The sequence below is a fragment of the Passer domesticus genome, chromosome 3, assembly GCF_036417665.1.
Source record: "Passer domesticus isolate bPasDom1 chromosome 3, bPasDom1.hap1, whole genome shotgun sequence".
Classification (NCBI taxonomy): Eukaryota; Metazoa; Chordata; class Aves; order Passeriformes; family Passeridae; genus Passer; species Passer domesticus.
In genome coordinates this window covers 74,599,690-74,626,304 of record NC_087476.1, presented here as the reverse complement: position 1 = coordinate 74,626,304, position 26,615 = coordinate 74,599,690, and the positions used below count along the sequence as shown (strand labels likewise).

At 39.0% G+C, this 26,615-nt stretch overlaps 1 protein-coding gene across 9 annotated transcripts; it reads right to left on the bottom strand.

Moving 5' to 3' along the window:
* Positions 1 to 136: 136 nt before the first annotated feature.
* On the bottom strand, positions 137 to 22,303 carry RNASET2 (ribonuclease T2). 9 transcript variants are annotated; one of them, XM_064414025.1, is made up of 13 exons: positions 22,005 to 22,255; positions 21,517 to 21,783; positions 18,603 to 18,698; positions 17,882 to 17,986; positions 15,896 to 15,962; positions 15,360 to 15,485; positions 10,190 to 10,245; positions 9,102 to 9,159; positions 8,224 to 8,294; positions 5,845 to 5,958; positions 3,593 to 3,638; positions 3,303 to 3,377; positions 137 to 1,236 (listed from the first exon to the last, which is right to left on the bottom strand). In XM_064414025.1, exons 4-13 carry the CDS (start codon positions 17,968 to 17,970, stop codon positions 1,045 to 1,047), a joined length of 894 nt encoding a protein of 297 aa, XP_064270095.1. In that variant the 5' UTR covers positions 17,971 to 17,986; positions 18,603 to 18,698; positions 21,517 to 21,783; positions 22,005 to 22,255; the 3' UTR covers positions 137 to 1,044. The 9 variants fall into 9 exon arrangements, with proteins under 9 accessions (XP_064270095.1, XP_064270097.1, XP_064270100.1 ...); XM_064414027.1 differs by lacking the exon at positions 21,517 to 21,783; XM_064414030.1 differs by lacking the exons at positions 18,603 to 18,698; positions 21,517 to 21,783; positions 22,005 to 22,255 and adding an exon at positions 22,262 to 22,303.
* Positions 22,304 to 26,615: the final 4,312 nt, after the last annotated feature.

Below are 26,615 nucleotides of genomic sequence, written 5' to 3'. Positions count from 1 at the left end.
TTGTCTTTGAGACACACAAATCAACACAGCACTTTGGGGAAGACAATCATCAAAATTTGGTTCCCTTTAGAAACATCCACCTTTGTGGCATGTTACTCATCATTATGGGGTAGAGACGCACTATTGCCGACATCTGTACTTTTTACTGAAAATCCAGTAGTATTTATTGTTTCATGTATAAAAAGATGTTTCTTGGAACAAAGTGATTATGTGACAATCTTGTTTTTATATACAAGTGTAGGCACTCACAAGTAGTAATACTGAATGCTCAAACACAACTAAAAATTAGTAACAACATATTTCTGGGGCCTAACATTCTCCTGTACTAACATAAATGTTCTAGAATTGGTTGTTCCTCAAGAATATAGAGCTACTGTATAGAGCTACTGTCATGAAAATAACCAAAGATCAGGTAAGATACAAATATAGTTTCCTTGAGATCTTTAAGGTAGAAAAGCCCAAACTTGGAGAATGTTATTACTTCACTAAGAAGTTATGCAAAAGTTGTCTTTGCTCCACTGTGATCCCTCAGTGAGGAAAGGTTCAACACTTCAGAGGATATGGTCTCTGTGCTGCACTTCTGGAGAGCAATTATGCAAGGCAGTGGCAAATGTATCTGGAAATGGACCTCCAGATAGGTCTCAAGAGTTTTTACTGTTTACAGTATTTCCCTCTCAAGAACTTGTCACCTCATCTCAGAAAGATAATCATCCTTTCAATACAAAGAACTAAGTTCCCTGACTCACTGGTAAAAACCAAAAAGCAGCTGAAGTGGCAGATAACTGCATGTCAAACTGAGAAGTCACAGTTCTCTTCTGAACATTGATTGCAAACCATAAGCAAGACAAAAAATCCAGACCACGCAGTAGATAAAATGCTGATCCCATCATGTGGACCACTCTCCTTTAATAGAAAAGGAACTAAAAGAACTGTGTTTTCCAGCAGAAATCTTCACTGTAGGCCTGTGATATGGACAGGGTCTTGTAATATTACATGAGTGTGGGTTTTGTTGCTGTTGAAAAAGCTTTTCAAACTCTTATGGCTTCATTTGTGATCTTGGACCTCTGAAGGATAATAGGTTGGGAGAGTATCATTGCAAACCGACAGCTCTGAAGTTCCAAGCTTCAAGTGAGCCTGCATTGGGTTGGATCCATCCTCCAGCACCGTACAGTTTACCAGCTGCAGTTCTTTGGTGAAGCAGAATTCAATCTGGCCAATTGTTTGTGCTTTTTCACCCTAGAAACATGAAGGGTAAGATCAGCCTCATGGGAAGAAGAAAATAAATCACTTATTCAGGTAAGTTTTCCTATCTATACAATACAGTAGTGATCATTTGTGCATTTACCCAATGAAAAATGCAAGGAAAAGTACAAGAGGCATCCACTCTGAACAGCTGATAGTACATACTGTTACTCAGTACCAATCTGAGACTTGTCTAACTAGTAAGCCTTGTTGTGAAATGCTGTGACATATTATCCTGGCCTTTACTCATCTACACAATGATGAGCTCTGGCTGAACTCCGTGAATACTGAAGGGCACATGTGACCAGAAAGATACTTTTCACCAACTCTTCATAGCAGGACAGGAATTGAGGCAAATAAAATTCTCCACACATGAGAAGAGAAACTAAATTTTATAATAGCTTTTACACAAAATACAGAAGCAAGGTGAGAGAAGGAGCAGAAGTGTCATTTTTGTACTACAAAAGGAAGAAAAATGACTACGAATAAAGCAGGCAGGCATGGAGGCCTTTCATGTGGCAAAAAGATAACAGGAAAATCCCCCTCCAATGCTCAGGTCTAACAAAATGTGGAAAAAAAAGGTTTTGAAACAATTAAGCAGGACAAAAAGATATGTACAAGATAAAACTAACTGAGGCGAGGGTTTTTTGTTTGTTTGGAATTTGTGTTCTTGGAGAATTTATTTTGGGGTTTTTTTTAAGAAACGTAAGAACAGAGAGTGTGTCTAATCTATTTCAAACATTGAAGTACTTCCATCATGCACTTCAGGCATGGACAAGTCTAGAACTCTGAAAAAGGCCTATCTTCAAATAACTGAGATGTACTTTTTCATTTCTATTACCCAATACCTTCACCTGGCTAAGTACGGGAGACCCAAGCTGTACATTACTTTCATATAATTGGAACAGTATCCCAAGTGTACTAAAAGCAATGGCAGAACTACAGTGAACAGAGCTAGAAACTGGGGTTTGTGTTAGCTCAGTATTTCTTTAATGTCAAAAGGTGGGGGAGTATCCAATCCACATTCAACTAAAATCCCTTTGTTCCTTAAAGTAACTTATAAACACATATTAAAAATATTGTAACCTACAGATTTTTTTCATGTTAAAAAACATATGAGTAGAAAAACCTCAGAGCATTACTAAAGCAAGAGTTGAAAACACACTCCAATAGCAACGGTATCTAGCAGGACTTCATAAATTGTTGCCTGCGTATGGGCAGTAACTCTGCCAAGAGTTCTGCAGTAAATCACCTTGAACAAGCTGAGATAAGAAGGAAACACTAATAACAGTGAAAGCTAACCTTGTGCGTTTTGTTTCTTGCTCTATTTTTCTATAAGAGCAGAGTAACCTCACTGAAAAAAAGAAGAAAAAAAGAGCTCTACAACCTACACAACCTTCTGAACTGAACTGTTCAGAACACTATTTTGTTCCTTCAAAGGCACTTTTGGTTCAGATATGGTGACCTATACTTTACAGAACACTGTGTACCACCTCCTCTACTGCATCATGATGCACAGCACAATTACTGGCAAGGAAAAGCAAAAAGACATAGAAATTTGACACCTGATTGTTCCAGAGAGCCCATACCTAAAGAGGTCACTGTTGTCTTTCCTTTTGAACCAATCTCAGAGAGAAGCTTCTGAGTTGCTTTATTTCAGAAGGATTCTGACAGCAGCACCCTCACCAAGGCTGACATTCACTAACTCCATTCAGCTCACTCTTATTGGTTTTAGTCATCTGCCATGCAGCAACTAAACTTTAGCAGGCATGGTGGAAAGTGCCCAGCTACAGCAATACCTCCAGCAGGGTGGTTACAGCAGTCATGCAAGAGATGCAGGTTTAAATATTTTAAGACAAAGAAACCTTTAAAACCCAAGTCCAAGAATTATACAATACCTATATGCAAACAGCTGTATACACAAAGAACACCGAGACCTAAGTTTCACCCTACTGAAGATTTTTCACTCTATTTTTGATACTTTTTTAAAAAAACGTAAGTTATTTTTTAGTTTGTTTTTTTTTTTTTTTTTCATTTTGGGAAGTCAGGGGAGTTTTTACCTCTTCTGGAGGACAGCATTGTATCTTTGGTGTTACACCATAAAATCTTGTAAGAGCTTCCTTTATAGCAGTCATCTGAAAAATTAAAAAGCTTATAGAGACTAATAGGTCACAAGCACATCCTCTAACAGCTCCCACACTGGCTAAGCTCTCAAAAACTTTAATAAAAAGCACAATCCTAAAGAACTATAAAATTTCAAAAGATCATTTGTTCTACAGAAATTAGTTGACTACTACTGAAAAAAAAAGTCAATGCACATGATTTTGTTTTATTAAAGACTGCCTCTCACCTTGTAATATGAACTGCTCGGCTTTATCCCAGCTTTCAAGAGACAACTGAAACAAAGAGAAAACATTTTTCCATATTTCCTGTATGCAAACATACCTTCATAATCATTAGGTAAAACAGATCTTAAGAACCTGTCAAGCATTACAGTGATGGGAGCAAGGGCAACTTGTCTTTCATTCTTTGCCAGCTAGGAAAGGCCATTTTCTGAAAGGACACTTCCCATATAACCTGGCAAAGTCAGGAAGAACCCTTTCCCACACCTCAATCTGAGGAACTAGGATAGTTCAGTCTTCAGGCACAGCTAAGGGAAAGGGAGTTTCAGAGTGCCCTGTTCAGTGCCAGGTAGAGCATGCAATTTAATTGCTTCCTTTCCCCTGCCTTGAATCATTCCCCTGTGCTTCTGCCACCGCAGAGGGCACAGGGGCAGACTTGTGAGGGTGCTCCAGGCATCCTCATATTCAAACACAGGATGGGCTTCCTGTGGTGGGAGACACACAGCACACTGGGAGAGGGATACAGCATGTCAATCAGAATCAGTGTTACTTTCAGGGCAGAAACTGTTCCTAATAATTACGTTTTTGAAGATGAAAAGCTGGTCACATGAGAGAAATGAGGCAGTCCTCAAGAACCTGTAGCCTGTGTACCCCTTCCTTTAGGCTCAGTGCTGAGAGGAGTTCACATTTCCAAGCTGACAAGACTCAGGACCTAACACATGATGAGTCTGTGAGTCCCAGCTTCTTCTGTAAAAAGTGGGAATGGTGAGTATCTTGCAGTGTATGGATTAATAAATGCTGATAATGCTCAACCCTTCCCTTCCAAGGTCAGTTTTGGCACAAGGAAGATTTTATCCAGATGACTAAAGGACAAGCTGGTTTTCACTGTCATTTTACACTGGATATAAGGAGGCCAATAAAATAGATGATGTTCTGTTAATTCTTACAGAAGGCTGCATGATGTTCTCTTTTTAATAATTAGATTTGTGGAAACAATTTTTTTAATCACTGGCATTTTTTGTCTTTTAAGTAGAAATTATATACAATGAGAACATTTTCAGTCTTTTTTCTCTTCAGTAAAGATAAAATTAATTATACTTATTTTCACAACAGATAATAAGCTTTGAGCAATTAATTTCAACATGCTTCAGTCTCTATTCTTTTGCAGTGTTGCATATGCTGATACAGAGTCACATCATTGGTCACTGTGCCGTCTGTAAATATTTTAGTCACACCATCACAGCTACTTAGGCAATTGACTTAGACATCATTAATTTAACATTACATATGACATGCTCAAACACTGTGAAAACCCTCTCAGAAAAATCTGCTATGGTTTTAAAAGACATCTTCAAAACCAAGGTGGGAAGGAAGAAAGACTTATTTTCTTTGTGCATATGGAAAATAAATGATACTTTGTCTAGGAGATTGATTGGACAGGATACTGGCAAAGCATAAACAGGATTAGCTGTTTTGTGATTTTTTGGGGGTGTTTTATTGAGTTTTTTAAAGGTATGTTTCATTGTATGAAACTATTTCCTCTCTCAAATATTGTCCTCCCATGGGCAACAAATCTAAGTCAAACATCCTCTCACCCATACCAAGCACTGATCAGGAAAGGACTCCAACCTTCTGGCATTCAGCTGCAGCCAGAACACAGGGATACAGCACTTGGACAAGACTTTGAATCTGGAATTGCCAGTGCTTTGGAACAGTAAGGAGAAATCAGCCCTTAGGACAAAGCAAGAGTGTCACATCGGGGCTGTCACAAAGAACAGCAGAGGATTGCCTGCAGTGACTGAACCCTTCACAACCCTTCCTGCTGTTGCTTCTCAGCCTTTTCCCACAACGTCCTGCATGATTTTGCCTGCAGCTTGTCCTTTCCCATGAGCACTTATAAACAAGTGCTTGGGGCTCACCACAACCCAGAAGTTTGGATGGGTTTGTCACTTGATTTAGAACTTTACAGGTAGCATAGTTTTTGGTATCAAAATACAGCCTGCAGAGCTGCTCAAAAATTTAGTGGCTCACACTATCCAGAAGGATGCTGGTAAGAATGATGATGGCTTTTCTGATGAAGTGACCAAAGACTGCTTCTCAGGGTAAAAACTCTTCCTATGGATTTCAGTACTAAAAATAATTTATGCTAATTCTCATTTCCTCTCTACCACCAGATTTTTAGACTTCCATTTGAGGTTAGATCTGAAACCTTTAGGAACTGTTTGAAATAAAAGGCAGATCATCGAGTTCATTTACGTACCCATTGAGATCAACATGCTGGTAGAGTTCTATGGCTTTACCAAAGTATTTTTTCTGAGAATTAAGGACCTCAAGTGTGGCTGCACAAGTGCCATGTTTGTCCCACTCATGTTTCCTACAGGAGAAAAGCAAAATGCAAATTTTTAGAACACATTATTGGCAGATATATGTGCTGTACAAGCTAGCCATTGTACTTAAATCAAGTATCCAAAAGGCTACACATGTGGAGTAGAACACCACATTCAAATTTATCACACATATAAAAAGTAAACCCAATCAAGATCACTCCAACCATTTAAATTACAGCAACATCTATATATTCATATATCACGCTCTTATAATACAATGCCCTCTCAGTGTACAAAGACGTTTGGAGGTCAGATTGAAAAAAAATTGCCTAGAAAATTACTATCTCTAGGCTTTTTGTAAGTTTTAGTGGAACCTTTTGCGTTAAATGCACTTTTAAAGCATTAATTTTTTTCTGAACCCCAAAGGATTAAGACTTATTTTGGGTCAAACAGTGTAACTGCACAAGCTGCTAAGATTTAAGCATCAGCATGTATGCTGGCCTGTGGCAGAATTTTCATATGCCTCCTCTCAAGTCTTGTTTCTAGTCCACTATCCATTCTCCTAAGAGCAAGGAACAGAGAGCAAAAGAAATTCTTGCAGTGTACAGCAGAAAAACTCAAACAGGACAAAAACCTGAAAAAAGACAAAAATGTTTCTATCAATTCTAAAATCCATTGAAAGACTAAGCAGCATAATCTTTAGTGACACTGTCTGCGGATGTCTTTTTTTTAATTATTTTCAAATTTTCACAATCCACTTGTACTATACAGGTATCGATTCAGCAGATGTACATGCAGATTATCTAATCACAAACTCCTACCATCACAGCATCCTGTGACCATATGATTCCTTAAGTACATTTCAAAAAGCAGAAAAGAAGGACAACTATTATTCACTTGAAAGCCTACCTTGGATTTGTTGATTCATACTAAAAACTTCAGTTTTTTCTTAAGAAATTAAAACACTTTAAAAGAAATTATGTTTGGATCTAGAGAAATAGTGCACTACTTCTGAATAGAAAATTAATAAAGCAACTGTGGTGTCAAAAGATTTGAGGCAGGGGAGAAGATAATTTACTGTAAGATTTTCACTCTATCTTCCCAAATTTAGCCTTGTAGAGAGTTCTCATCTTGGCTGCAGCAACTAACACAGGTGCATGTCAAATGAATTGTTTATTCCCTGGAAGAGTCCAGTTTCCATGGGTGAATTTCTCCACAAGGGATTTTAAATTACTAATGAGAAAAAACATCACACTTTTAAAGTAAACAGAAGCTCTTTTAGGGGTAAACTTAGCAAGAAATATAATTAGGTTGGATCAGAAGCAGATAACAGTCAGATCCAAAGGGCTACTAAAAGAGCAGCAAGCTGGAGGCAAGGCTTTGCATGTAGGATGACAATTTTAGTTCAGAGAATGTATGTATGCATGTCTGTAAAACTGGTGGTGATGTACCTGCCTTTTGAAGGCCTTCAGTAGTACCTATATTTAAGCGTCCTGCTCTTTCTAAAAAGAAGGCAGAAATAGAAGGCCAAAGACCTGCTGGCATTCAAGAAGACTTTTACTGCTACCATGGAACTGCTATTGGAGTGGTTTGGTGCAGTCTGCACTGACAGTGCCCGTGCAACATCATCTGCAGCAAGCCAAGAATGCACAGGTCCACCAGAACGGACAGAGACTTTAGTCTCCACAAAATATTTACCAAGACTTTATGAGGATACAATGTCACTTTATTTTGCAGTACAGCCACGTCAAAAGAAAAAAAAAATACTGAAAACAGCTGCAGGTGTTCATCAAGGCCTCCATCCTTCTGCACCTCTAGCACCCATGAGCTTGGTGGTAGCACAGAGCTGCTCTCGGTAACTTCACTGAACAGAGAAGTGGCTACCATGCACAGTGCACTCTCTTTTTCTATTTTCTCTTCTATGAGGAAGCCCAAAAGGAAGCTCTCTCAAGACCAGCAACACAGTGAAACTAGCTAGAGAAAGAGATCTTGGAAGCTGCTCTTGCAGCTAGCCGTGATATCCCAGGAATGCTACTGCTACTCAGATTTAATGTGTCAACAGCAGCTGTTTCTCCTTCCTGGGGACAAAGGAAGGAAACATTCTCTCACTAAGTTTCATTTCTCTAAATCTTCTGCTAAGCCCTCTCTTCAACAGCTGTATTTTGTAAGAGAGCAGATCTATACTGTAAATGAGACTGGCAAGACACACTGCTTCAGTGGCCTCCTGGACACTTCTCTCATGTACCTGAAGAACTACTCAGATTTTTATGAAATAATATCCAAAATGTTTTTTAGGGCTTTGTTGTACTCACCAGAACTGGGTGCGATTCAGAGATGAATGAAGAACATCAGGCCAGTAATGTCTCATGTCTGACATAAGATCCTAAAAATACCAAAATTAATAAATGCACCTACAGCATTGAAAAGCTATTTTTACAATCTACATATATTGATAGTTTTTTTACAACTGAAGCCTCATCTTTCAGCGTCCATAACTGAAACAATAAGTTGAAGAAAAATAAAAGGTCTTTTTCCCCCAAATTCTGAAAATGCTGTTGTTGGAACAGGTATACCTACCGAAATATCTGAACATACAAATACTGACACACTGCCTCAAAGCTTTCCTTCAACTTTCCCTGCAGAAGCAGGTCAATCATGCAGTGTTTCACATTTGCCAGCTCAAGTCTCTTATCCCTGTCTATAACATATCAAGGAATTTTGTTGAATTAAACATGTTGGGGTTTTTTTAAGTAGAAAAAGAAAAGAAAAAAGGACTAATGACCTAGGAGAAAACACACAAAACAGTACTCTTACTTTGTTCTGATTTTGCAGTAGAAAATGTGAAGAGGGAACACCAACTTACTGAATCTCTTTCTTTTCACAGGTACTTTTTGCCACTGCAGATCCATCACCTATGCGGTGGTGAACCTCTAGATTTTATTAAGGAGGATGTGGCTGAATGAGCCAAACTGCATGTTCACAAAATCAAGTAGGTACAGCTGCTAATGATTACAAGGATGGCAACTTCAAGTAGTACCAGAAGCACTAAAAGAATTTCTGGAGTCCTTAAAAAACTATACCCCTCAGTAAACATTAAGAGTGATATTATGAACTGCAAATTTTGCATATAGGATGTGCAAAAGTAATTGTACTTAGCTCTGCCTGGTATGTCTGTTTTTGTTTCAAATACCTTGATCTCAGTAACATTGAAATGCCATGTCTTGTTACAGTCTTCAGCTCTGTCAGGCCTAGGGAAGCAAAATAAAATTGAAAAAGTACGTCTCCTAACTCACTACTGGTAACTAACGTATCATTATCCTGAATTTAATGTATGCAGGATTATAGCTGGAGATCTTACTTAAAAATGCAAGTAAACCATAAGAACCTAGAGTGGTTTAGAAATAAAACCTTCAAGATATTAATTATGGCCAAAAGATTTCTCATGAAGATTCAAAAGATGGCCAAAAGATTTTGTCATGATTTCTTTGTTTGGCCCTTTGGTCCCTTTCATTCTATGTAAAAGTTATTTGAGTGTGACAGTAACTTGGAAGGGTCTTGCACATGATGTCACTGGTGTCACTATTGACAGTGACCTCCTAAATTGCTGCCCCATCTGATGTTTCTGCAAGTATCACCAAGACACTCTCATGGAATCAATTCATAATGATGTTCACTTTTCCAGGAAGCATAGCTTAAACTCCTGAACCGATTTTAACCTGTATTTGTCAGGAAAATTTTTTAATTGCTGCCATTGGCATCAATTCCAGTGAGTTGATTCCTTTGAAGCAAATTATTTTTCTTGTACTTTTGCAATATTTGTGTGGAGATAAGATACTTAAAGCCACAAGCAGTCATGAGATATTAACAAATTCTTTTTTCTCAGAGAGACAAAAGAAAAGAAGGGAAACAATAGTTCCCTTTGTGCTTGAGACTATTTCTGCTCTTATGAAGAGGTGTGTAAATAAAATGCTTATGTGGCCAGAGGATTTCAACAAGTCACGAGATACAAAAGTGTATTTCAGTTTTATGTCAAACCATAAGGTTTTAATTTTGTTTCAATCATAAGAACAGACAGATTAAAATCTCCAAAAAAACCCACAAAAGCCAACCAAAAAAATAAAACCCCACAAAAAAAAAAAACCAACAAAACACACACACACAAAAAAAAAAACCCCAAACAAACAAACCCCCACCTAACAAAACCAAATAACTAAACATCCTGGTAAAAAATTTGCTTTTTCCTTTCCATGCTGAAATAAAAACACTCTATGATCCTACCATAATCCATGGATTGTCCAGTACTTTGGTGGGTCATGACAATCATTAGCATTCATCTGTAGGAAACAAAAACACAGAGTATTTGCTGCACGTATCTAGGAGTAAAGGTTTAAAGGCAAAAGTAAAACCTCATTCAGTAAAGTAAAAACAGTTTAAAGGCAAAAGTAAAACCTGAGGTTCTACTGTGGCATGCCAACTTTTCCTTGCCAATCAGGAACTGGTGAACTCCACTTACACAAAGCTGTCATGGATTATGCCACTTAGGGACCCACTGGCATTAAAATTTTGAAGCAGATCAGTAAAATCTGAACAGACAGCGTAAAGAGAAGACAAAAGGAGAGGCTCTGATGTAACAGAAAGTAGCCTGATCCAAACTAAATGAACAGAACTTTATCTGCATTTATAGTACTCCAGGTGATAGCTCTCTGTATTTTTCTCATTACCACATCTTTTCAAAGACTGCAGAGGCATTACAGTAAAAACATGCAAAATAAACTATAATACTGGACAAGGACAAAATCCTCTTTAAGCATCAAGACTAGTTTTATCATTGTATTGAAAATGAAAAATACAAAGAAGAGATTAAATATATTGCTTATTCTGAATAAAAAAAACCACTTATGCTTTAAGGATTTTGACTTGAGGGACAAGGGAATGGAGAGAAAATAAAAGCCTAAATACCTTCCTACAAAAACAGAAAAATAGAGCCTCCAATAAAAATTGTTGATAATACAGGAGTAATAGCCTACACTTGAATTACTGTTTAGAGCAGAGACATATGCCTGAAAAGAACAAAATAAAAAAAAAAAAATCCATGTCACACATCAGAGAATACCATTACTGTAGTTTCCCTGATTATTCTTCTTAGGAACTACAGGTCATTCAAGTAAACACTTTTTGCCATTAACTAACAACTTCCCCAGACGTTATTTTCCCACAATAATAGCTTCCCTTTTTGGCTCTTCATTCTGTCCTAATTATGCCACAATGCCTTTTACATGATGCCAGTGCAAGAGCAGAGCGTAGAGAGGAGCAGAGACAGGCCTCTAATCTCACTAATTGCCTTCCACATGCCAGAGGACAGTGGCAGCAAATCTGCAACTTCTGCAAGACTTTCTTATTCTGTGTCCATTTCCTTCCTCTCCCCTCTTGCCACCAGTAATACAAGCAATTACACCCAGCAAAAGCTTTGTTTCCTGAAAGGAATATTTTGAACAAACACACACTGAAAATGCCTAAACAATATTGCTCTGTCATGACACAAGCTCTGTGGACCTGGAGGGGTTTGGCTATCTAGCCCAAAGTACAGCAAATTAATAGTCAACAGCTTCCTCAACTGAGGTGGCAACAAAAATAGTGCAATTGTGCTCCTTATTCAGTGTTTAACTGCAGTTCTCCGACATGCTAATGGAACACCCAGGCATTTCAGACTTGAAATAATGGCACTTAGTTACCCTGTGCCCGGTAGAACTGGGAGGTCAATGCAACCTACAACATGTTAGTTCACACTCTGCATGCCTTGGCCAGCTTCATTCAATCTCTTCTTCATTCTAGCCTTAGTATCTTTCCAATGTTCATTTTAAATCAATATAATAAAAAATGAAAATGCTGGTCTGCAAAGCTGGATACCCCTGCTTACTAGTGCAAAACCACTTTTTGTTAGCCTTCCTGTTTATCACAGACTGATTGCTGGAAGATTAATTCAATCTCTAGAGAGTGACTGACTAGAAAGAGAGGTACAAATATTTATTTTCAAGTGAGCACTGGACTCCAGAAAGTCCTACATACCTAGATTATTTGAAAAAGAAGCACTGTTTTCTCCTGTTTTAAAGCAATCTGATAATCAAACCAATCCAAATGAACCATATATGACCTATAAAACTGAGCGAAGGGCTGGTGAGGCTGTAGAGTACCCACCATGCTGAGAGGGAACATTACAGCAGAGGGATTAGCCTATTTGTAACAGCAAGTCATTGCACAAACAGCACGTGCCAGAAGCATGGAAGCTTTTATCATCTTTGAAATGCCAAAAAGTGAAATACCATTGACTTGTCCCAGAAGTGCCACCTGTTGAGCTGCCCAAGTTATAAATCCCTTGGTACAGCAGCTATTATTAAAGGCAAGAGTACTGCTACTGGGTCACATACAGGTACACCAAATTCAAATAAAAAATCAGCTTCTGGGAAGTGAAATATTTACTCCTGTTCTCCCTTCCAACTACCTTTCTTCAGTAGGTCATCTCTTAATTAAGAGAAATTATAAGTTATTTTGTAATGAAACATGGCAACTGCAAAGAAAAATTCTTACTTTTCAAACTGTGGAGAGAGTTCACCTCTTCAACTTCTCCTCAAACAGTGTGCAATTACTCCCCTTCCTCCTTCAGTCACTTTAATTCTTTCTGTATTATGTGACTACTTCTATTTTTATCAAAAAATAAGGAAATCTAATATTTCTATTCTTCCTTTAAGCCTCTGCTATAAATTCATTGCCAAAGCCTGAACTTAAGAAAATTATCTCATATCGAAAAACAAAAATTAAAAAAAAAATCATCTGTTTCTTAACACAACATTCAAACTTGAATTCAAGTTGTTCTGTTCATTACTCTATTCTATTGTCCTTTTCTTGACTCTTTCCTTTAATGAGCACATATGTGAAGTAATAGGCAGATGACAGCAGGTACCATTTCTTTATTGTCCTCCCCATTCCTAACTGAGAAAGAAATAAATAACTTACAAACTTGCACTGGATTTTCCATATTTCACACACACACACAAAAAACCCCAACCACATAGAAAATTTCATCTTTTTGCAATCTCCAGGATGCAAAAGCTGAAATAATACTTCTCTTTTTAAGTTCTGGAATAAGAGGTTTTCAGAACTCCATAAAAAGGGAGTAGGAAAGTCCCTCTTCTTGCCTTTGAGTTGCTTTTAAGTCACATGCACTTGTTACTGAAAAGTGTGACATGAATTAGCCACAGTCACAATTTTTTAAGGGAACATGAAATTCATAGTCACTTGAGGTCTGTGAATCTAGCTTAGATATCTTTGCATAAGACGTAATGACCTTAGGCCAACTATATGGTATTGGAATTTCTAATCACATTAGAAGGAAGAAACTCTTCCTCCTTCACCCTTTTCATTGTAGTAGTCAGTAATTAGGTGCCGGGGTAATCACTGCTTCCATGATATCACTTTATTTTAATGTTAGTTTGGAAGATATGGTTACAAAACACTTTCCAATTTAATTGTGCCGAACACACTCACTATTAAAAAGCATCAGCTGAACACTAACTTTTTAAAGCCCAGGAAAAGATCAGACAGATGTATTCTCAAATTTCTGGCATGCTGATCTGGGCCCTCTAAATTTTAAAGAAGACCTTTTGGGCCTTCAAAGGTCTAAAAAACTTTTCAAGCAAAGATCTGCAAAACAGGTAGGAGTTAAGATGAAGCTCATCCACACACCACAAGAACACACTGTGTATCAAAGTCTATAATCAGATTCCTTTGTATAGGAGACATAAACTAAGAAGTAATTTCAGAAAAAAAAGTATCTCACAGCTTTTTGCCATAAATGATATGACTTTTGCTGTTTCTTTCACAGCTTTTTCCTTTCAACATAATGTCAAGAGTTTTAAACTGAATAATAACATTATAAATATTTACACCCTGAAAAACACCAGTTATCATATATAAATGCACCAAACACACAGAAGAATCTACCTACTTAAAATACTTGAATTAATTCCTCCATTTAGGAATTCCTCTTATATAAAAGAAGAAAGCTGTTATAGCAGTACAGTTGAAACCCTGTTTCTTCATATGACTCAATGATGAGAAACTAGGGAAAAAAGTCAATATGATTTTAATATCCCTTTTTCTGCACAGCTTTGAATGCATCTGTCCACCTCTTATTACAGAATGTCATAAGAAATCAACAAAGTGCAAGGATGCCTACATTTTCTGATGTTCAATATCTTCAGTAATTCACTACAACTTCCCTAGATTATGTGGGAAAACTGGTTGGTAGGGGTTTGTTTTTTAAATTTTGGGTTGTTTCACTTTATTTTTTCCCAACTGTCCTCATGTCATTCATGCAAGCAAGGGTTTGCACTGTTACTGACTCTGAACACTGAATCATGCTACAAACTCATCAACACCAACATATCTGCTTCAAGGCAGTAACAGTGATGTTTATTCAACAGAAAATCAGACACAAATGGCATCAAATCTTTCCTTATTTCCACACAAAAACAGGCAAAAAAAAAAAAAGAACAGTTATCTCAGTCATACACATCTGACTTTTGTTATTGATATTACCCTCCACATTCATTTGGCTGAACCTGAAGCTACTGTATTATCTACAAGGTTCTTCTACCTTGTGTCAGTAAATCTGATCATATTTTTAACTTAGTTGTATAGGAAGAGACCTTTGAGTACTTCCAGTATAGGAAAAGTATTCTACTTATCACATGGTAGTAGATACTTAATAGCAATAGTACCTGTCTTAGCTGTGCTTTGACAGAATAGATGTTGGAAGGTTGGGTTCGTACCCCTCAAATACAGCAAAAAATGCAGAAATAATCAGAGACACCTGCCACAACACGTTTATAGCTCTCTTTCCTGACTGAATCAATATTTGATATCATCATAGAAAATACTGGAGCCATAATTACAAAGCTAAAAACCTTACTTGTTGTGGTGTGTTGTTCATTTTTCTTTGAAGTTGCTTCGTTCTGTTACCCCTATTTGTAATGATGGTTCAGTCTGGGATTTCCCCTCCTTCCCCAGGTTTGCTCCTCCCCAGCATAAGAGTTTTGTCAGTCTATTGTCTCCTCCCTTGTTCCCCTGGATACTCCTGTTAACCCCTCCCTGAGTTCTGTCTGTCACCCACTGGCTCCTCCCCTTATTTGAGAAAGTTCTTCTCCCTGCAGTGGGTGATTGGGTCAGGAACAAGAGCTCCTCCCTATGTCCTTCCCTATTGGCTATCTGGCATGTCTTATGATTTTGCTTCCTCCTAAGTTTCCCCTTATTGGTTATTGTATAGTCCCCACCTGAATGTTCCACCCCGTTTATATACTGTTGCAATCATTGTTCTGGGTCTTTTCTCAGCTGGCTCCACTGGAGACAAACTTCTGGACTTTGCCCCCGGGAAGAGTCCCTCTTTTCTTACTTCGCCTTCCTGCTGCCCACCACTGCCTCCTTCTGAGGCGCTCCCCGGACGCCCCTGGCGCATCTGGGCAGTGTCCCCCCGGCTGTCAGCTGCTGTGCCACAGCTCGGCTGGTGCGGCCTCCTCTCCTGGCCAAGGGAGTAGAGAGAATTCAGACAGCAGCGCGGCACTTACTGTGCAGCAGATAGTTCAAATACTGAACTGCCATCAGCCAAACAAGGCAGACAAGTCTTCCTACAGAGTCTGATGAAAGTCTAGGATTAAGTTTATAACTAATAAAATGCCACAAATTCTGTAACAAGCTTAGTGTACAGTACACCCTACACTGACAACTCTATCTGTAACTCACCACAATCTTTCCTGTTATGGCTGCTCTGCATTGCAAGGGAAATAGCAAAAGCTGCATTAAAATCAGGAAAAGCCTTTATAAAGGCATAACCAAGATTAAATATTTAATGGGCTTTATTCAGTCTATTTTCACACATTTATTATTCAAAGCTACCTTTTGTAGGATAAAGGAGAAACACAAAAATCTCACCTTACATACAGTCACTGGCCAATGATGAGCAAAATACAACTTTTTCCAGTCATGAGGGTGGATGTCACTGGAGAGAAACAGACAAATTTGTTTTTCTTCAAGTATTTTTAAAAAGAGGAACACCTTCAGGCACACACTCCAAACTATCGATTCGGAGAGAAACAACATACAAGGAAACATGCTAATATCTCCATTGTTAAACAAATTCTCCTTCTGGCACCCCATCTCCCTATGCTTCCTATTTCTTAAGTACGCAGAGGAGAAAAAAACCCTCAAAAATTTGTTCAAGAAGTGTTGGAAGCCTGTATCACATCATTTCTATACAGGTCTTTTCCAACAGTTTTGAGCAGACCTATTCTGGTTAAGTAGACGTAAATAAAAAACCTGTTGCACCAGACACTACAGCAGATCTATTTAGTTATTAAGCAACCAGATAAAGTAACTAAATAGAACCAAAAAATAAACAGAATTGTGAATTATTTAAATTGACAACATTATGTGCAGAACTGTCAAAATAAATTGTTATTCTCTGGAAGCTAATGGCAACTTGTCAGTCATTAGTTCTTGCTAGAGCATGTATTACCAAAAGAAAAAGGAAAAAAAAAAAAGGAATAAAAGACCAAGCTAATTCTTATCAACCTGAGGACAGCCTAGGGATGTTTCTGTGTTATATCACCCTTCAGTTTTTTCCTCTAGTTTTTCTACTTTGCAATGGCCACATTTTCTCTTAAGCATTCACATGTATCCATGGTTTTCTATATAATTTAGGAGAATAGCTCTAGAACCTACAAGGCATAGCCACAATGAAAACTATTAACACTTTTATAGGGGTCTTTATTGTTGTTGTAGAAACCTGAATAGAGAAATTGCTCTATATTGCAGAGCAGTTAATTTACTTGGCTTTAAAAAGCCCTTGCTTAGAAACAATCTTTCATTAGACTTTTCATAACATCTTCCATCTGTATTTGAAATAGCAGCTGAACTTCTGCAATGTCAGTCATACCAAAAGAGTTCTCTTAGAACACACTTTTTGGCTAAGGATGGGTCAGAAAACTGTACTTATTAAACAGAGCAAGTTAAGCTCAGAAATGGAATCCAAAGAAAGCCATTTTCAGTACCTATGCAGCTTCAGAGATATCCTCCCCTTCTTTGGACCAGAGTTATCCTGCTCTGTGCAACACAGCAATGTGACTCTAGAGCTGACTCTTTGCCAAGATGGCCAAGCCAGAGCCTAAATCCTGGGGATTGAAGAAACATCAGTGAAGTGTCTAAGCTACCCACCAACTGCAATGTAGGCACTGAAAGAAGTTCAGCACTGAACTGAGCACCCCTAGCCATTCTCTTGCCAAAGGACTAAAGGAAGCAGAAAAGCTTATTTCCTCATCTAATGCAATAGGAATTTCAGCTTTAACCACAGAAGGGTATGACTCGGGTGTGGTTTCTCCCATGGCTCATTGGTATTGAGCTCAGATTATGCCAAGGGGCAACAACCACCAAAAGGTGGTGCAGCAATCTGATACAGTCTCAATTGGGATGTCATATGAAAAATAATTTTATATTGTCAGAACTGAGAAAATAGCAAGGAAAATAAAAGATAAATAAAAAGTAAACAATGCAACAATTAGTGCAGTTCACCCCACAGGGATCACTCCAGATTTTGTACTTTAAGTATCAAAATAATTTTCACTTTTTGTCATTACCACATCACAACTCTAACTGATTCATCTACAGCAAGATTAGAAAAGTTTTAAGTGCATCAAATGGAATTTAAGTTTCCCCTCTTTGTTCATGCTGACACATGTAAAGGTTTCCTCAGGCATGACCCTTGCTCCTCTAGTCAATGTAGATGCCTTACTATAAATCACCTAAGGGTAGAATAACACATAAAAGATAATACATAATAACAAATTTACATTAGAAGTTAAACCATGCTGATCTGCACTTAAGAATGAGTTGCCAGATGTTTTATTTTAAAGCACAACTTACCTTTGAGTAAATGTGTCTGAAGGACTCCAACAACATAGTGCCATGAAAAACCAACCCAGAATCCAATAGTGCAGCTTTGCAGGTCTCATTTTGTTATGCAAATAGCTGTAAAAGGTGTTGAAAGAAGACATCTTTACCTATCCAATACACTTAAAACACAAAAGAAACCTACTATGTCAGAAACAGCAGGTAATGATACCTCTAGATTAGATTTACAACCATGGGTAAATGGGGATGTCTTTCAGGGCTGTGTCTGATACCCCAGCTTGTATGGTAATTTTCATGAACAAATGCCATCAAGGATGAGATCACTATTTCCTTTTTTTTCTTTACTTGCACATGGTTGCAACAGAGCTACCTTCCAATTAACAGAAATATATAAATCTTCTACGCAGCTACACTTTATGTAATTGAAGACTCAACTTGTAGTCAGATTCATTAAAGTGAGTCATTAAAGAAACTTTGAATTTAATATTGAATATTCATGTTGGATTGGCCAAGGCTGATATTAGAAACTCACAGAAAGCCAAGGATGATGTTCAAAGATGGAATTCTGCCTAAATGCCAGCTGACTACTAAACTAATATTTTTTTACAATGCTGTTAAAAGCACATGAGTTTCTGTTCCTGTTATAAACCTGAGATAGCCTTTATGAAACCATGCACAATTTGCCTAATACTAAAACGGACCTTAGAAGTCAGGGTAAAAAAAACAAATCAACCTTCACAAACAGAAGAACTTTCACTTGGCACAGGTCAAAAATCCCAACTGTCTCCCAAATCTCCCAGCCACTTCACAGCATTTCAAATGCGACCTTCTAGAAAGGAATGTACATGCATGTTATTAAAGCCTCACCAAACCTACTTCCCAACTTCGTCAAAATGACAACCCTACACCACAAGACACTGCAATGTAACCTAGGTGACCTTTCAAAGATCTCTCACTACACAAGCTGTAGTCTTTTTTTCTATGAAGGTTTTTTTAAATTCATTCTTACCACAGTCAAGTAAAGCCTGTTTTGACACCAGTGAAGACATGGCTGATTCCACCACTCCACTGAGAAAACTCAGTGTAATTCATATTCACAGCTCCTTATAAACAAGAACCCATTCTCCCACAGTTGTTATGTGGCTCTGTACCCAGCCTGCAGAACGGCACAGTTCTGCAAATGCTGTGCCACACCTGAAGTACAAAGGAAGGAGCCTCCCTGCTTGCAAAATGTGTGGGGATTTCAAAACTGGTGAGGGGCTTGGGCAAGAACAGTAACCGTTAACCAGCTAAATTTATCACAAGGTCTTGCTAAATTGTGAGGAAACTAACACCTTTAAGATATTCTTCTATTTCATACATTAACGCCTCTTTAATTTGTAATGGACACATTATCAAGGTACTTGGCCTAACAGAAGATATAGGAAGATAAATATTAGTTGCCAACTGTTAACTTCCCAATCTAGTTTCTTAAAACACCAGAAGGAATTTCACTCACCAGGTAAAATAAGAAAAAAAAATGGTAATCTAAAAAATAATTTACAGAGTGCTAGTTGTAATGAAAAGGAAACAATAATATAGAACTAATGTTTAGCAAAAGCTAGCCAAAGCAAGACATATGTGCTGTATTAAAGTAATTTATATAGTCATACAGTGTATAAAAATATCACAAATACGTAATTAAGTGCCGGATAGCCAATTTCCCCAAGAATTCTGCACCTTAAGGGATCTCCAGTCTCATCATTTGACCAACAGGAATGAATGATTATGTGAGATTCTGCCTGAGATTACAGACCTGCTTAATGGTTTAATCTTCTATTATTTTAAACTGAAAACCAACCAAGCAAGACTACTTTTCTGCATGAAAAACTATCAAGACAAAACATTGAGAGATTTAAGGAATGTAAAATTCATGTAAAATTCTGCTCTTCCTACAAAAAGCAGGAAGTACCACTTAAAAGACAGTAATGTCACACACCACCAAAAAAAAAGCTGCATTCTACAGAGGTGTGGAAGAAACACCTTAAGGAAGTCAGTTAGGAAAGAAAAACAACCCAGTGTCATAGCATTTCTTTTGATGTAAGCTGGTAGGCAGAAAGAAGTTTTTTTTTTCAGTGACTACGTAGCAAAAAACGCATCCTTTCTCACTGGATTCTTATGTTCGATCAAGTAACGGCCAGGAACAGAGGGGGCTTCAAACAAATGCTGCTATCAGAGCAGCAGAAGGTGCTGATTTATTCTACATATTGTTCTGATCCCTGAAACCAGAACATAGAGCAACACAGCAGGTTTGAAAGCGCCCAATCTGTAACTTTCACTTTTTTCCACTGATAAACAATCCATAAACTCTAAGGATTTAGCTCAACCTTGCAGGTACCACAACACTATCACGACAGACTGAGTGATTTATTCAAGCTGACCTTTTATTTGTCTCTGATATTGATGGTGGTGGGTGAAAAGTGCATCAATCTCACCTTAAAGGCATCTGAATGATACGCGTTTGAGGAAAATACATGCATCAAAATGAAAACTGCATTAACAACTAAGATGCATAGAGCACATACATTTTTAATAAATATTTCTTCTGCTTACTAAAAATTACTCTAGATTACTAATTTCACAAACACAATAAAGAACAGATTTAACAAATCTTACACCAACTCTTCTCTAGTAAGAAACAGGGGTTTCATATTATGAAAGTTACCAAAAAAAAGTCAAGATGTTCCAAAATATTTCATACTGTAGAAAACTTAAAACTTCAAAATGAAACCTGCACACATACATAAAATTATTACTTTAACACTAGGCTATCAACTCACTTTTATTATAGATAAAATTCCAAAGGGCATGATACAGCTTTGGGATTACTCTTGGTTTACTGTATCTAGAAAAGGAATGCAAAGCACATGTTTCTGTGTGTGTTTCTATGTTTTGGTAACCCAGTCAGGGTAAGGTCACTTTCAGTTTTGTTAGCATTGTTCCATGCTGTTTTCAAAATTACCTGCCCAGGCTTATCAAACACTAGAGAGAACTTGCAATAAACACCGAGAAAATCCTCCTCTAACATATTCACTATAGTTTGAATTCTAATATACCACCTTAGAGGAGTGCTGATGTAGCACATGCTTCTTGTGGACACTAGCAATTAGTCACTTCTTACTTTACTCCCTTATTTTGTTTCTGTTTTGCTTTTAACAATTAGCTTGAGTAGCAAACCTCTCATTAATATAAAATCTCCTGCTCTACAGTTTAGTTCAGCATAAAAATTCAGAAGAGAAGATGCTGCAGAAGAGCACTCAAGCAATCAGCAGGGTATGCCCACGGTTATGACATGGCATGCACGTAGCTAAATGCTGGCAACAATGTCCAGAGGTAAGATTAGGACAGTCAGCCTGGCATCTAAAGCCACAAAAAAGGAACACCCAATGGCTTGGTAGCATCCCTAACAAGTCAGCATGTGGCATCTGCCACACCGAGTTAGACAAGCCAAGTCACAACACTGTATGCCAGAAGCATTAATTTAATTTATAACAACGCTCTTAGCTCCAACAACTTTTACCTCCACTGTCCGCTCCCAGCTAACCCTGCATCCCAAGCCCGAGTAATGGCAAAAGGCTCTTCGAAGCCTTTTCAGAGACAATACTCACGCCCACCGCCACGGCTCGATTTCAGCAGTGCCCCTCTCACAGCGTTCAGTGCGATGGGGGCTCTCGCCGCCGAGGCTCAGCGGTGTCGGGGTGAACTCGGAGGCAGCAGAGGCTGCGCTCAGCCGCCCGGCTTCCTGGGGAGCACGGCGGCACCTCGCCCTCCTCGCACGGCAACCAGCACACGGCTCTGCTCTAGCACCGATGGAACCCCAACAGCAGAAAGCCTTTACTCCAGATAAACAATCATTACAGAGGTGTCCGCACAAACTGTAAAGAATGCAAATCTCCTAAGCACCGGAAGCGGGGGGCCTCCAGGCGACAGGAGGATGCCAAAGCTGACGTAAGGTGTAAAAAACCCCTAAAAATTATTGAGTTTTCCCGCCTCTAGGAAATGTTGCCACTTATCTGGCTGCCTTTCGATTTGCTACTATGCGTGGAATTTAAAGCATTAGAAGTGAAAGCAAACACACCAGGCCTGCAAGTCCCACCTTTGGAACTCGCGCAACTGAGGATCCCAGGGGCAGAGAGGCACTATCCCACGCAGAAAAGCCTACTCAGAAACACCTCGGGCGGGCCGAACCGCAGCTCCCTCCTGCCCGGCTGCCACCGCGGGAGCGCAGCCCCACGGCGGGCAAGGGCGCGGGAAGAGGGAGCCGAGGGAGGCTGGAGCAGGGAAAAATCCGGCCTCGGCTGCTCCGGGTTGAGAACTCAGCACGCTGCGCGCAGCCCCCCCAGCCCACGTTACCTCCCGCCCGGCGCAGCCCACAGGAGCTGCCCCGCGCCCGCCCCTCTCCCAGGCCCGCGCACGGCCCCGCCCCGGACGGCGGGGGGCGGCACCTCCGCTCACCACAGCGGCCCCTCGCGGCCTGCCCGGCTGCTGGGAGCGCCCGCACTCGGGAGTGGCGGCCCCGTGATTTCCCTGGAGCATCCCCGTGGCCAGCCGAGTACCGCGGGAGCAGGGCCTTGTGAGCGCGGGCAAGAAAGGAGCGGCGGCCTGCGGAGGAGATAATTTATGTGGGTGGTTTGGTTCGTCCTGCTGTTTTGGTTGGTTCTTCTTTAGCATATTCATGGATTTAGTTACGTTGTTTCATACTGAGCATTTGTGCAGCATGGAGGTCTTCGAGAGTGTGATGAGGACTGGAAATAGGAGGCTACTGACTAATGCGAGCCCAGGAGCTGACAAAGGCGTCTGTGGCGTGCTTCTCCAAATAGAGAAGTTTGAAATGGTAACAACTCGTGTTTGGAAGCAGTAGGAAGTTTCTGAGGAAGGAGCAACAAGGGATGAGTCAGAACTTGGTTCAGTATTTTCTCAGCAGTATGTTAAGCTATGAAACATATTCTGACCCTTCTTTCTCTGCCAATGCATGAGTCATAAATACAAAGTGTGATTATTAATTACTAGTATGTAGTTTTGAACTACAAGGAGTACGTTACAACCATCTTACATTAATGCACTTAAGAAATATGTGGGCAGATCTGCTTCCACAAACAAAACATTTGTTTTAAACAGATTAATTTCAGTCTTTGTAATAACGTCTTTGTTCAACATCTCAGTTTTATTAACTGTTAAAAAAAATTTTAATTATGTGTTTACATGGTAGGAAGGAGGATGAGGCAAAACTAATCTCTTTGCCTACCTTTCTGTGGAAACGTGAAAATGTGCAGATCCATCTGTTGTTGTCTAAGAGGTATGAAAAGTTTCAGAAATTTTCTCAAAGAATTAAAGATAGTGAAGGTCTCCAGATCTTTGTAAGCAGTGTGGCTCTTCCCGCCACTGAGGACACCAGGGCTCCATGTGGCAGTGAAGTCTTTGTCACTGCCCATAAAATCAGAAGATAAGCACACCAAGTTGTTCTCTCAGACTAGGGGTGAAAACTGGGCTGTACTGCACATACTCTCCAGCCTGCAAGGGTTGCATGCTTCAGTGCTAATCTTGTTAGAGGTGCAATGGAGATTTGCTCTCTGAGGGTGACAGATTGTGGTGTTTGTGAGTGTCCCAGGACAAGGGAAGAGATTAATTTGACTCTATGTTCTCAGAAGGCTGATTTATTATATTATATTAAAGAATGCTATACTAAAACTATATTAAAAGAATAGAGAAAAGGATACACCAGAAGGCTTAACAAGAATGAATAATAAAAATGTGTGACTGACTTAGAGAGTTGGACACAGGTGGCTTTGATTGGTTATTAAGTAAAAACAATTCACATGGAATTAATGAAAGAATCACCTACTACATTCCAAAGCAGCAAAACACAAGGAGAAGTAATTAGATAATTATTATTTACATTCTTTCCTGAGGCTTCTCAACTTCCCAGAAGAAATCCTGGCAAAGGAATTTTTCAGAAAATATCACAGTGACACCTAATTACCGCTTTGCACTTTGTGAAAACTAAGACCAGTGACAAGTTTCCCATTAGGGTGATTACAAAGAGAGATCCAAAGCTACACAGAAATAATGTAGCCTTTAATATATTAGGACAAAGAAGCTACATTTTTATGTTACAATATCATAAAATAGTGCATGTTAATGGATGCTGTTATTAAAAAGAATGTTTTTGTGAAATATGCAAAGATAGACAACGGACAGCTACATTGAATAACTATCTCCTTAAGACTTTCTATTTAATATTTATCGATCTACTATAATATTTTGTTTCTCTGGTGTCTTTTATCTCCTGATCACTATTAGCACTCACGATGCTATGAAAAAATGAGGACATGTCAGAATATTTGAAATGTTTCTTTTAAACTTCATGAAAATTATGTTCTGCTCAAAAAATTCTGAACAAATGTGGTAGTACCCTAGATTTCTATATGTTTATATGCTGAAATGTGTGGCCTGAAAAAAACCCAACCCAAAATGAGTTGAAATGCTTCAAAACAATACATTTTTCCAGCTTTCAGCAGTTTACATTAGGATTTAAGAATCATGATAGAGACTTTCAAATTTTTTCTCCGTAATACAATGTGTGGTTTTGCTTTGATTGTTCTCATTGCAGAAATAAAACAAACAAATCCAGTTAGACTTTATTCCTAAAAGTGTGGTAAAGAAACATTTACAATACTCTGAGCAGATGGACACATTTTGGAATATATGTACAGTCTCATGTCCTAATTTCAAGTCAGTAGACTTAGTCCATGGATTATTTTGAAAGTTTACATTTAATTTAAATTGTTTTAATAGCCTGTAGCTATGTGTTTCTATGATTTCCACAGAGTTGACTTGGGAATTACATAAATTCAAAATGGAAACATTTTCTTCAAACAGTTTGAGGCAGTGTATTGCAATAGGATATGTGACTGTGCTTTGCTGCCCTCAAGATGATGGATATTTAGCCATATAATAGTCTGCTGTTTTGCAGAGCTCAAAAAACATTATCTGTAGAATGAACTCCAAATATTCTACATGTATTCGAAAGCTGGAAGGCACTGTTTATGAAATGCTAAATGACTCTTGCAAATTATAAACTATCTTCTAAAGTCTATTGATTTGATCTAAAGTCTTCCTCTGCTCTATCTTTCCTTCATGAATTATTTTATCAAGTGGGTTTTGTCTTTCCATTAAGTTTAGAGATCTAGTTATTATAGGTAAAAATTGATTCAGCCAATTAGATCAAAAATAAAAATAAAATTTATTCGCGACTGATATACAGTCCTGACCTCTAACAATCAAAAAGCAGCACCGACCCTGGGATCAGAGCAGGGGAACAATGATTTGGCATCTATCCCACCGAATCCCCCTGTTCACCATCAAGGCCTGGCAGAGTTCCAGTGTTATACTCTTTTATTTTTTCTTGCCTGCAGCAGAGTCCCTTTGTCCCCTCCTGGAGTCCTTAATATTTGTGCAGTGTCTATTCTCTGTCCTGTGCAGGACAAAGCCACATCAGGGAATTGATGTGTATCTGTCTCCAGTTCCCAGAATCCTTCATTCACATGTATGTCCTTGATGTCCCGTCTATCTGAGGTGGACATCTACATGGGCCATCATCGCTGGGCATTTTCTTGTTCATGTCATCGGGGAGTGCCCATCTCCTGTGCAGGCTAGGTTTTCTTTGTATGTTAGTGATGCACCTCCTCCTTGGCTGCGAGCTGTCCTGTGTGGCAATCCCCTCTCCCCTTTGCTGGCATGATCTTAAAGCTTTATTTTATATTACATTAATAATCTTATATTATAATATTATACCCAGCACGAATTACCCCCTTATTCCTAACAGAGTGAACAAATAAAAATAACTGTAGTACCAGACATTATCTTTCTCAATTTACTATTTGTTTCTGATACGATTTTGAAAAATTAAACTGAAGGAATTAAGTGCTTAAGTGCAGTGTTGTGGGTTTACTTTAAGAAAATTTTGTACTGAAGTGAAAAACTGCTAATGTTTCTGAACTTCAGGATTTCAAAATACAACACTCTTTGGGCTGCTGTGGGATTGGGCGTAGGTCTCCAGCAGTACTTCCCATGTGTCCAGCAGAAGTGGGGTGCAGTGAAGGACACCTGTCCGCACAGGCAGTCTTTAGAGCATCCCTGAAGAGTCGGTGCAGAAAGCTGGTTTTAAAACCAGCCTTCCGCAGTGCCCTGCTTTGTCTGGGGGCTGTACATGCTCCCTTGGAGCATTCCTAACTTATGAAATTATTTGTCAAATTATTTGACTTCAAGAAAAATTATAAGCAGTTCAGCATGGAAAAAAATGCCACATGTAGTTCTGCAGAGAAAGCATTACCATTTACAAACCTTTATATCTTTTGTTTTAAGGAGCAATAACGAACATGCTTGTTATGAAACGAGGGCTCTAGAAGCCCCTCTTGGTGCTGTTCAGCATCAGGTGCTCTTGTGGGCAGCAGAGCAGACGGGTGAGTCCTTGCCTGGAGCCCACTGCTGCCGTCAGAAGCTGCTGGAGCGAGCGTGGCGCTGGAACGGGGGCTGTTCACCCTTCAGCCCGAATACAGAGCAGCTGCAGCCGCCAGGCGTCGGAGCTGTCCAAGCGCTTCTTGAACTTTGATCGGCTCGGTGCTGTGACCACTTCCCTGGGGAACCCTGGAGGGCCTGCTCCATGGCCCAGCTACTCTCTGGATGAAAACATTTTCGTAATATCTAA